Raw genomic sequence first — 12,036 nt, 5'->3', positions numbered from 1 at the left:
CAATTTGTTATTATAACTTCGAAACTACTGAGCCGATTAAAACGCAATATATAAACAGATTAAAGGATATGTTTATCGAACTTTTCTAAGTTTATTTCAATAATATCGGACTAAATCTTTTTGAGTTATCATAAATTATGTGGAGAAACATCGAAAAAATTCTCAATTTTAGGAAAATTTTTTTTAAATATTTATCCACAGAATTCAAAAATTTTAGAATTTTTGTACTTGGTAACCATGATACATCAAATCTATATAGTGGTTAGTGAAGGCTTTTTCGCTGTTGACCTGTGTTATTCAAGTTTTCTTTGATTGAAATCCATTATAAAAAATAACTTCAAAAATGTTTTGAATGATTACAATTTTCTTCAATTCAAATACATTACAAAAAGTCTTTAGACAATTTTTTTCAATCAATACAAAAACAAAACTGAACGAAGAAAAAATATTTTTATACAATTTGTATTTGATTTGAATTAATTAAAATTTAATAATTTAAAGCTTGAATTAATTCAACGATGAATAAATTCACTTTAAATAAAAGCCTTTGAATAAAGCTAAGGAATTAGATTTTGGCAATGGATTTATGGAATGAATAATGAAATTTTTGAATTCCGAATTAAGATTTTGAGAAATTAAGCTTAAATTTAATTAATAAATTCGAAGCTTTAAATGCTAAATTCTGGAGCCAGTTACTTTTAGGACTCACAGATGCCATTATCACTAAAAACAGAATGTGTTCATGTCAGTGACTAGAAAATAACAGATAATAAATAACTCATTATAAGACTACTTCTAAGTAATGCATATGGTATGTAGTAGTTATGAAAAGTAAGTTATTGAGCAATTGCAAGTTCTTAACAAGTTTTTGCTTTAATTTTCTGTATTACGATCATTGATCTAAATCCAACACACAAATACAACATTAAAACTTTAAAAATTTCCTAAATATTTGCATTGTGCACTAAAGTTATTAACTGTAGCTTCTTAAATGGTCGACTTTGCCGTATTATTTTTTTTTAAATATTTTTTCATTGTTTTTATTGTGGTGTCACGAATGGCGTTGATGAATTTCTTAGTGCTACAACTTTAGTTTCATCTGTTATTGTTAAATATACAAGGATCGTGCGATAAATTTAGTGCAATTTTATTATAATTCTAATGATTGTAATAGCCCGTTTAACACGTGATTTTGAAATGATCATTCCAATTATAATTGCCATTTAAACAGATGATTCATATACAATCAAGTTGTAAGCTGATTGCTAAGTCCATTTTTTTATAAAATTTTAGATTTTAATACAAATTTTTTTTTGCCGATATTGTAAAATTATTATCTCAGTCAAATGAAATTGGGTATAACTAGGTTATCAAATATATAATAGTGTTGAACTTGCTTTAAGTCTTTGTTTATTCATAAGACAATGCGGAATTTACAATAGATGGCGTATTAACTTTTCAACACGGTTTTGGTTTTTAATAACTTATATGTCATTTTGAAGGGTATATATCTGTCATTTATTCTCACATTATAGTGTAAACTTTTGCTTCGAAAATGTCGAAGTTTTGCTTTACTTCTTTAATTTGAAAACAAATGCCGCTGAAGCACTCCGATTGCTCACCAAAGGTTATAGTGAATGTGTTTTATTGGGTTCAACGTGTTAGTGATTGTTTTTTGTGGTTTATAAGTGGTGATTTTGATACGGATGACAAAGATCGCCCTGACTAGCCAAAAAAGTTTAAAGACCAAGAATTGAAGGCATTACTACATGAAGATTGTTGTAAAACTCAACAAGAGCTTGCAAAATCATTGGAATATGCTCGAGCAGCAACTTCAAAAGGTTTACGAGCAGCAGGATTCATCCAAAAGCAGGGATATTGAGTACTATACGAATTTAAGCCGAGATAACTTAAAATACGATTCAGAATGTCCGAAATCATGCTTGAACGCTATAAAAGAAAATTAGTTTATCATCGAAGCATTACTTGCGATGAAAAATAGATCCATTACGACAACCAGAAGCGTAAGAGATCGTATATGAAGTCCAACCAGCCGAATCGAAACCAAAGCCAAATATCTATGGTGCTAAGGTAATTCACTGTATTTGGTGGGAGCAAAAGGGTCCTGGCTGCTGAAATCTGACCAGACCATTACAGGGAAACTGTACGAACGCAACCGATTCGTTTGAAGCGAGCATTGGCCGAAAAACGCCTAGAATATGCGGCCAGACATGAAACCGTAATATTCCATCATGACATCGCTCGGCCACATGATGCAATACCTATTAAAAATTATTTAGAATGAAGTGGTTGGGATGTTTTGCCTCACCCGCTTTATAGTCCAGACCATATCCCGTTCGACTACTATTTGTTTCGATCGATGCAGAATACTCTCTCTGGGATACGCTTCACTTTGGAACAGAGTATCCGATATTGGTTTCTGGCCTCAAAAGATGAGCTCGGAATCCATATGTTGCCAGAAAGATGGGAAAAGGTCATAGCTCACAATGGCCAATACTTTGAATAAATTTATATTGCACATATGTTTGAAAATAAAATATATACATTTAAAAAAAATCCACATTTTTAAGTCATACACCCAATATAAAACTGTAAGAAACTAAATAGGGAATTAATTCCACTTTTGAACGGAACGGAATGGAATTCTGTGACCTATAGTAGCCAGTTTCTAATTTCTAATATTGATATGTAAATTTAATTTGCTATTAATAAATAAAATAATAATAATTCTGTGACAGGAAGATTAGACTTTTAAAAACAACCCGGTATAAATAGTATTTTATTGTGAATATTTTTCACAATTTTTCACTAAATCACCATTATTACAAATACATATTTGGTCAATTCACAAGGTCTCTTATCAGTCATATTGTCATTATGTCTTAATATATCTTGACTCGGCAGCTCGGCTTAACCGACACTTAGGCATTCGGCGAAGGTCTCTACTGGTTGCTTACGATAACACAATAAAAATAGCATACAGAGTACTATTATTTTAGGACACTTTTTACTTGAAAAACAATAAAAACCATTGTGAAATATTAGGACATTATGATAATATGACATGATAAGAGACCTTGTGAATTGACCAATTAATATTATTTTGTCTTAAAAGTGCAATTTAATTCTTTGTTATTAAACTTATTGTGACATCCCCTGTATATTCACACATATATACATACATTTGGATAAGGAACACATTTGTGTTTTTTTGTTGTTTTTGTATTTCCCACTTGCTTTTTATGCCATATGCAAATTGAATGTGGCATTTAAGATTTTATATACTACATAGCTATGCATATGTATGTCTATATATATATAAAATATTGCCATTGATGCTTTGTCATCGGCATCGTCATTTTCATTGTCTGCCAGCCTGCCACATCATTAAATCACTAAAAGAAAACACAATTATTCTTAATGCAGTGAAAGCTAGTAAATATGCTGAAAATTTCAGAAACAAATCTTATTGTATTCACATGAATGAGCATGCTGCACAACACCATGCCACAACACAACACAAATTAACTTAATCTCAAGCTTAGTCGAGATTCAATAAGACGTCGTCAGTCAGAGTCAGTAAGCGGATGTTTCGTTAAAACTAAATTAAAATAAGAAATTATACACTAAATACTTATATTTATTTTAATAAAAAGCTACATACATATGTACAAACTATTTCATGTTTAAATACAATTTTTTTTATTTATTTCTGGGTTAAAAATACTTACATACGAAAATAACTGCACATTTACATGGATATTTTTCCTTTACTATTTTTTGTTTTGTTTGTTGATATAGGAAGTCGTCTACCATGATAAAAAAATAATAATATTTCTTGTAATGCATATTATTAGGTAGGCCCCACAAAAATGTTTTGTCTTTGTTCCTAAATAAAATAAAAGTTGAGATGTATGAAATAAATACAGACTCAAAAATGATTTGATTTTTTTTTTAAAGATAATGCAAATCCTAAAATCTATCCATCGATTAAAATTTAAAAGTTTCGGTTTGTTGGAGATTGGGCTGAATAAAATTTTTTTATTATGATTTTTATGATCTTAAAAAATTCACTGGTGTTTACTCACTTTTGAGGCTGTGTGTATATTTAAAATCTACGTCCTATGCTTATTTCCGGATGGGGGGACCACAAATAGTTTGGCCTCAAATAATTGCAGCCATCCTAATGCTTATATATATTATATTCTTTAATTACGATTATGATTGTAAACTCGCATTAAAACGCAATTTCATAAATGCTTTTTAAAAGTTGTAGTTTTTAGTATTTAAACTTTTAAATATGTATTAAATTATTTTATTTTTAATTGTTAATATGGTTTTGAAACAATTTAGCTAATAAGCAATTTCCTTAAAAATTAAGCTGCAACTTTGCTGTTTTTAAAAACGAAAAGCAACAATTGCAATATTAAACATGTCCTCTAAACTAAGATTACTAATGTTTTTTTCTTTCTTTTTTGTCAAAAAGGTTGTCTTTTTCTTGTCATTAGCCCGTTTTTTGTTCTTATATAAAATAACGAAAAACTGTGAACGGACTTGTTGTTCTGTCTACTGTCTAAAAAATTGTGTTTCCTCTAAAACCGATTCACTGATTTTTCTAAAACTTCTGCAATTTTGATGCTTGCGACAGCTCAAGATTTTTAAAATTTTATGTATTCTTAGGATTTTGGGAAATTTAAATTAGTTACATCCATGATCAGCATTATTAAAAGTAGAATCTAAACATAAATTTAATATTGGATTCGCTTGTGTATTTTTTCCCCAAATATAATACGCCATTATCAAATTTTGTAAATCTAATTTCAAGAGACAACAAATTCACTCATCGCTCATTTATTATATTTATATGATATATGAAAAAGCTCACAATTTTTAAATTTATTGATCAATCAAATTTAATTTGGTTTCATATTCGTTGTTATTAAAAGTAGAATCGAAACATTAAAATTCGGGATTTCTTTAAATTTTTAGCTTTAATTTTGAAACATTTGTACAATATAATTCTATTCAAGGTATTGATCATTGTTAGCTATGAGCTTTTGCCGTCTTTCTGGCAACATATGGACTTCGAGTCAAAAGAACTGCTCATCTTTTGAGGACAAGCACGAATCAAGCCAATTTCAAATACTATGTTCTTAAGTGAAGCTTATCATAGAGAAGCGCTCTGCATCGATCGAAACAAATAGTAGTCGGACGGGGCATGGTCTGGACTATAAGGCGGGTGAGGCAAAACTTCCCAACCACTTCTTTCTAAATAGTTTTTAACAGATATTTCAACATGTGAACTAGCGTTGTCATAGCCCAGAGAGTGCGTTCTGCATAGATCAAAACATGAAATATTTTCCCTTTTCCTTTTTTCGTTCATCAACTTTGTTCACGTGAAAAAATTCCCCTTGTTGTGAAATTTTTAGATGGAATTTTGTAAACAATAAACAGCTGTTACGAACAAAATCAACTATTGTGAATGTAAAGTTAATCGTGATATTCCCGATAGCAATTTTCCCTTCGAGGGAAATGGATATTTCATGGGAACAAAATTTCACATGTTATTGCCGATAGGGGTGAATATTCGGAAGGCGAACGATCTTCAACTTCATTCTAAATACTTTTTAACAGGTATTGTAACATGTGGAATATTACGATTTCATAACTGGCCGCATATTCTGGTCGTTTTCCGGTCAATGCTCGCTTTAAAAAGAATCAGTTGCGTTCGTTACAGGTTCCCTGTGATAGTCTGTTTAGATTTCAGAAGCTCACAATTGATAGTACCCTTTTGCTCCCAACAAATACAGAGCATTGCCTTAGCGCCATGGATATTTGTTTTTGGAGTCGATTCGGCTGGTTGACCGAGCTTCGCAACGATCTCTTTCGCTTTGGGTTATCGTAATGGATTCATTTTTCATCACAAGTAATGATTCGGTGCACAAATGATTTTCTTTTACAGCGTACAAGCATCACTTCGGACATGTAAAATCGTATTTCAAGGTCTCTCGGTTTCAATCAGTATGATAGCTTGAGTAGCTGCCAATAATTTTACAAGCTCTTGTTGAGTTTGACAACAATCTTCATGGAGTAATGCCTCCAATTCTTGGTCTTCAAACTTTTTGGCTGGCCTGGCCGATCTTTCTCATCAGTCTCAAAATCACCAATTCTGAACCGCACAACCATCTCTGAAACACATTCACCGTAAGCTTCGGTGAGCTTCATCGCCACTTTTTTTCAAGTTAAAGTAGTAATGCAAAAATACCCACATATGACGTTTTTTTTGGTATAAAATTCGAATTTTACGAAGAAAAAAACTTTGTTGTTTACACTATAATGTGAGAATAAATGAGAGATATGTTTCTTCAAAATGACATATAAGTTATTAAAAACAAAAACCACGTTCAAAAAATATACCATCTATTGTTAATCCTGCATTTTCAAGTCATACACCCAATAACATGAATGATGGTCATCAAGGATCCCGGAATCATGCAAATGAATTTTTTTCTGTATGTCCTAAGAGCCTTGCATAATGAGAACACGGCATTGTCAAAGTATGAACGATCGTTGGAAAAATAAGGACAACACGTTGACAAAATATGAAAATATGAATAATAGAGACTTTTCGCAATATATGTACTTAGTTTCTATTTCTATTTATTAATATTTGATTTTTCAACCTTGTACTTTGTTTGAACCCTTTTTCTGTTTGCAAAACCTTTGTACACACTCTCTCACACTTGTCCATTTCCGTTAACTGATTTATTTATTGAGTTTAATACAATTTACAGAATACAAAATATAAAAGGGGGGTTACACATTCACACATATTCCCGTTTAATCTGCATTGTCATTTATACAATATTTTATTTATAATTTGTTGTTATTTTGCGAAATTATTAGAATTTCCGACAATTACCATAATGGTTGCTTTGTGAACCCAACAAACACACAAAAAAACACGACCAGAAACACACGTTGAAAAAAAAATCAAAACTCAAAGTAGATCATTTTTGACACCTTTATTAAGAAGAAAAAAGAAACACACAGCCAGCAACAACAATAATAAGTGGAAAACAATAATCAAAACAAAGAGTAGTGGAGAATTAAAACACCGGTTTAACTAAATTATGTACGTCAGTCAGTCAGAGTATTTTAAATGGTTGTCATTGTGTTTGGTGTTGTTGTTGGTTGGCTAGTTGTTATTATTAGTTTAACCTAAACCTAGTTTAGTGATATGTAGTAGAATCTGTCTCATGCACTCTCTACCCCACCAACCTCAACTCCTAAAACAAACAACAAACAAATTTTTTAGGGAAAAAAACAAAATTATACATAATGACAGCATTTGTGTGTGTTTCAGTTTTTATTTGCCATTTTTGTCGCTATTTTTCATATATATTTTTTTTTGTTATTTCTGCCATATAAACAGTTTATACAAAATAAATTTCAAAAAATAATAAAAACAACGATTTTGTATTTTCACATTGTCGTTTTTTAACAAAATGAGTACAACTAAATTCACTTTATTCTAGTATGTGGTAAAAATGTCTATTATTATTTATAATTTTCTGTTAGAAATGTTTTTATACTAAAAAAAATAGTTGTTTAGAGTCTGTTAAAAGATTAGGTTGTGAAACTAAATTTGAATTCTAAACTAGAGTCTAGAATAAATTCTAATTATCGCTATTTATGCCGTTTTCTATGTGTCTAACTATCTAGAGAAAGTGTATGATTATTAAATATAATTTATTTTCTAATTATAGTTTTACATTTTGTATAAATAACTTTCCATTAAAATTTGCAAAATAATTAAATTTGTTTTTTTATTTTATTTTTAGCAAAATGTAATTTCGATCAAGACGATAAACCTCATCGCCTGAATTTGGATGTTGGTGATTCAGTGGTCATATTAAAAGAAACCACACACTGGTATTATGGTTATAAACAAAGGTAAGTGAACATGTTAATTTATTTAATTTTATTTTATTATTAATTGTGGTTTGAGGTGGAAAAAAAATGATTTAATAATTTCAATAAGATTTGTATTTTATCAAGTAAGATTTGCTCATGAATTTTAAAATAAACACAACTAAATACATAAATATACAATTTTCAACAGATAAACAAAGAATCTCTTTGCCATATGACGAATATATAGCGGTATTTCAACAAAAAAAAATCCTTTTATACAATATACTCGCATCATAATATTGTACATATGTAGTCACGGATAGCGGATGATTGAGTGCATTCCGCATTCCAAAATATAAGATTCACCAGAAACATACATATGCATAAATTTATGAATTAATGCTGTTTATTTTATTGGCTTAAATTTCACGGAGTTACACGTTTTCTTATCTTTTTAAAAACACACATGCTGCAGCATTATGCTGCATTGAAATAAATCTGTTGCACACACACTTACTTGTGTTTGTATTTCCAAAAATAAGAGTTATTTATATGCATATTTTTTAAATATTTAATGTTATTGTTGCTGTTAATCTTGCGACTGAATTATATATGTATATTATTTATACATATGGTGCAACATCCATGAATGTGTGTCTGTGATATATTTTGAAGATGCAAAGAAAGTTTTCTTAACAATATGGCGATTGTAGTATCCACAATATTCATTCAATATTCATATCCTTATAGATAAGAACGTTATATAAGGAGTGAGATCGAAAAATATTAACAATATCTCTACACTCGCCTTAGCTTCGGGCAGTTTGGAGGATTTGCCTCTCTTGGTACAAATACCACATTATTGTTCTTGTACCACTCAAGACCTTGTTTACCATAAACATTCCTTGATGTAAATTTTAGTATTTATTTGTAACAAATGTTTGGCTGCTTTTACCGCAACTGCATATTGTTTGCCATACGAAGAAAATTGTCTGCTTTTGGGTCCTAAACAACATTCCCTCGAGCATTAGCAACATAAAAATATTGAACCGGAAGCTGCGAAAAAATTTCCATACGTTCGTTTTGTCATGGTATATTTTTTTTTATAAAATTTCACTTCAATTTCCCAGCTCTGTCATTGGCCTCTAAATTTTTAGCAGAATTCCTGTCAGGATCTTTTTGATGTTTGTTTTTAAACCTGCATTGGCTTTAACTATTCGTACCTTCTATATATCGACACCGCTATCTATAACGATCCAGGATATATATATTTTATGAGGTCGCAATTGAAAAATGTAGAAATTACAAACTTGTCCTTGGTACAAAAAATTATACTTCTTTTCGAAATCATTAATTTTCAACTGTTATTTCGGTCAAAATTGTCACCGAAAAAAAGTACGTGAAAAAATAATTTAAACTTTTAAAAAAATCCAATATGGACTTTCAAACTGTTTCAAAACCCATTAAACAGTATAAGGAACTTGAGTATTGAAAGAAAATCTGAATCAGGAAGAAAATAAAGTCGAACTGAAAAATTTTATACATTTTCTTAATATTTTATTCAACACAAGTCATTGGTTCCCACTCAGTCACGTTATGAAAATTTATACAAAATTTTTAGTATGAAAAAGTGCAATATTTTTGAAGGACGGAGTTTAAAGTGGCATATTTTTGAATCTAATTGAGATATTGACTTGAATTTTTTTTGTAAGACCAAAACTTTATTTATCTAAACAAACAAATATAACTCGGAATAAATGTGGATCAAATTGTTCCTAATATCCTATCCTATTCCAATTTTGATACAAATTTTAGTTTTAAAATCTCTATAAATATGTAATAAAATCTTTATTTATTATCAAAACTCAATGAAATTTTCAACGTTTTTTAAAATTGTCATTCCAAATAACAAGGTGTAAAAAAACTTGTCAAAAGGTCAAAGGCAATCCCGCAATTCCTAAAAATTGGAGCGAGAATCCCAAAAATGGTATTTTTTTACAATTTTGCCCATGGGATCCACATTTCCTTCTGGTCTGAGAAAATACTTTGGGAATAAATAGGGAACTCGTCAAGGTTTCTAAAACTGCTATCCGTTTTTTGATCCCAGTTTTTGGATTTTAGAACATGTGACCCAAAGTTGAAATTTTGATAAAAAAAAATATGCCACTTTCCGAAGGGCGACATACTAGAAAAATAGGACATGTTTTTTATACCAAAATGTTCTTCTTAAAGATACCTTACAGAAAAATATAATATTGTTATATGTTCTTAAAGAAAGTTTATTTTTAACAAAAAAAAGATTTAAGACACCTTTTCGCCCAAAAAATAGCAAAAATCAACTATTATTTTGAATATTTAAATTGAAAATCGTTTATTTTTGGATCCATAATTGATATTGCTCTGAAATCGTTTGTATGTTATTCTTAATTTAGTTGTCTTACTAACAAAAGAAATTCGAGTCCATACGGTCCATAAGTCCGAAGCGGACCAAGGTATGGCAACATTTTAAAATTTCAATTTTGAAATGCCTATAATTCGGAAATTATAAGAGAGAAATAGCATACACAAGCATGTTTTTTTAAGACCAAGCACTTTCCAAAAATATAAAAATCTTTTATATCGGATGGGAAACAAAAAAATTGCACGTGTATAAAAAGTTTACATGTCGAAGGTACCCTACTTTGAGCCCCTACATAGCGCCGCCCCTGGATCATTTGTAGCGCCCATTTTAATTACTTAAAATCGAATAATCCTTGGCTACGCCCATGTCAAATTTTAACCCGATTGGACCAGTCGTTTAGAAATGTCAGATATATGTTCTAAAAAATTTGATTCTGTCCCACTGTGCAGTGGAGAGATATTGGGATCTTGTTAAAAGAGAATTGAAGAGCTCAAAAAAGTTGTCCAAAAGTGTGGAAGATTTTAAACGGAGATGGACTACCTGTCCGAACAAAGTGACTAAAAGCTCCGAAAAAGGATCAAAAATTCATCACTAGTGATTAGAACTATTAAATTAATCAGCCTAACCACAAAAGCCTTAAAATCGATTTTAAGTCCATAAAGTTGACTATTATTTTAAATTTCGTATTCATTCATTGAAAAATATTTTTATTTATTTGAATATATGTGAAATATAAAAGTTTTGTTTTAAAATAAAGCCAGCTTTAACAAAAATTGTAATAATAATTCCAATCACATTTATTTTTTATTGACATTTATTTATGTTAAGATTTTTTCAATCTCACTCCTTATCATAAAACTTTTTAGAATTTGGCTAGTCCAGAAATCGGTACATTTTCCATTGAGGTTAAGTACTATTTCAACATATTAACTTTCCATGCCTGATCTGATTATAAAGACATTTTATACTTTTACAGTTTTATCATTCTTTATGGCATAAAATATTTTTATCAGTATTTTAGTTTTAGTGACCATTTTGTTTTGTTGACTTTCTTAGTTAGTGTAAGTGAGTAAAGGGAATCGATGGAGGGATTAGTATCTATGAGTTTGTTTGTTGTATTTGTTTGTTTGCTTGTATCTGAGAATAAATCACACAATGTGCATACATACAATCATCATTGTTGACCCTTGATATTGTCAGTCAGTTGGTCTGTTTGTCTGTCTATCTGTGGTTTTAGTCAATTGTTGTGTAAGATTTAACATAAATTCTTTATCAGTTCCTTGGGATTTTTGTGAATAGTAGTCGTCAATACTTAACAGTAACACAGAAGCTTCTCCTTTATGTTGGTTTGTCTGCCTGGCCTTTGTAAATAAATAAAATATTAAATCAAAAGACGCAAGAATTTTATGGATTTTTTTATTGCACACATGCATACATATTTAATGTTTCCAACAATCTATTTATTTGTTTGTTTAAAAACTCTCACATACTTAAAATAATAATAATAATCATACAAACAAATAAACTGACCTTTTCCATATTTTTGCTGACCCATAAATTATATTTGTTTCTGTCTTTTTTTCTCTTGTTACAGTTTTAACCTTCTGTGTTGATGAATTTCTTTTTATTTTAATATTAATGAAAAAAAATACTCTTAAAAATATTTATATATTTTTTCAAGCTGATAACAATTGTTG

At 29.7% G+C, this 12,036-nt stretch overlaps 1 protein-coding gene across 3 annotated transcripts in view; it reads left to right on the top strand.

Moving 5' to 3' along the window:
* Window positions 1–12,036, top strand: part of mbc (myoblast city) — a 63,290-nt gene that overhangs the window by 31,527 nt on the left and 19,727 nt on the right. For all 3 annotated transcript variants that reach the window (XM_065498090.1, XM_065498089.1, XM_065498091.1), the window contains exon 2: window positions 7,866–7,977. In XM_065498090.1, coding sequence (XP_065354162.1) covers window positions 7,866–7,977 — 112 coding nt within the window. The remainder of the gene's footprint in view (window positions 1–7,865; window positions 7,978–12,036) is intronic.

This window comes from Calliphora vicina, chromosome 1 (genome assembly GCF_958450345.1).
Source record: "Calliphora vicina chromosome 1, idCalVici1.1, whole genome shotgun sequence".
Lineage (NCBI taxonomy): Eukaryota > Metazoa > Arthropoda > Insecta > Diptera > Calliphoridae > Calliphora > Calliphora vicina.
The sequence above is the reverse complement of the archived record's forward strand: the minus strand, read 5'-3'. Positions and strand labels throughout refer to the sequence as shown.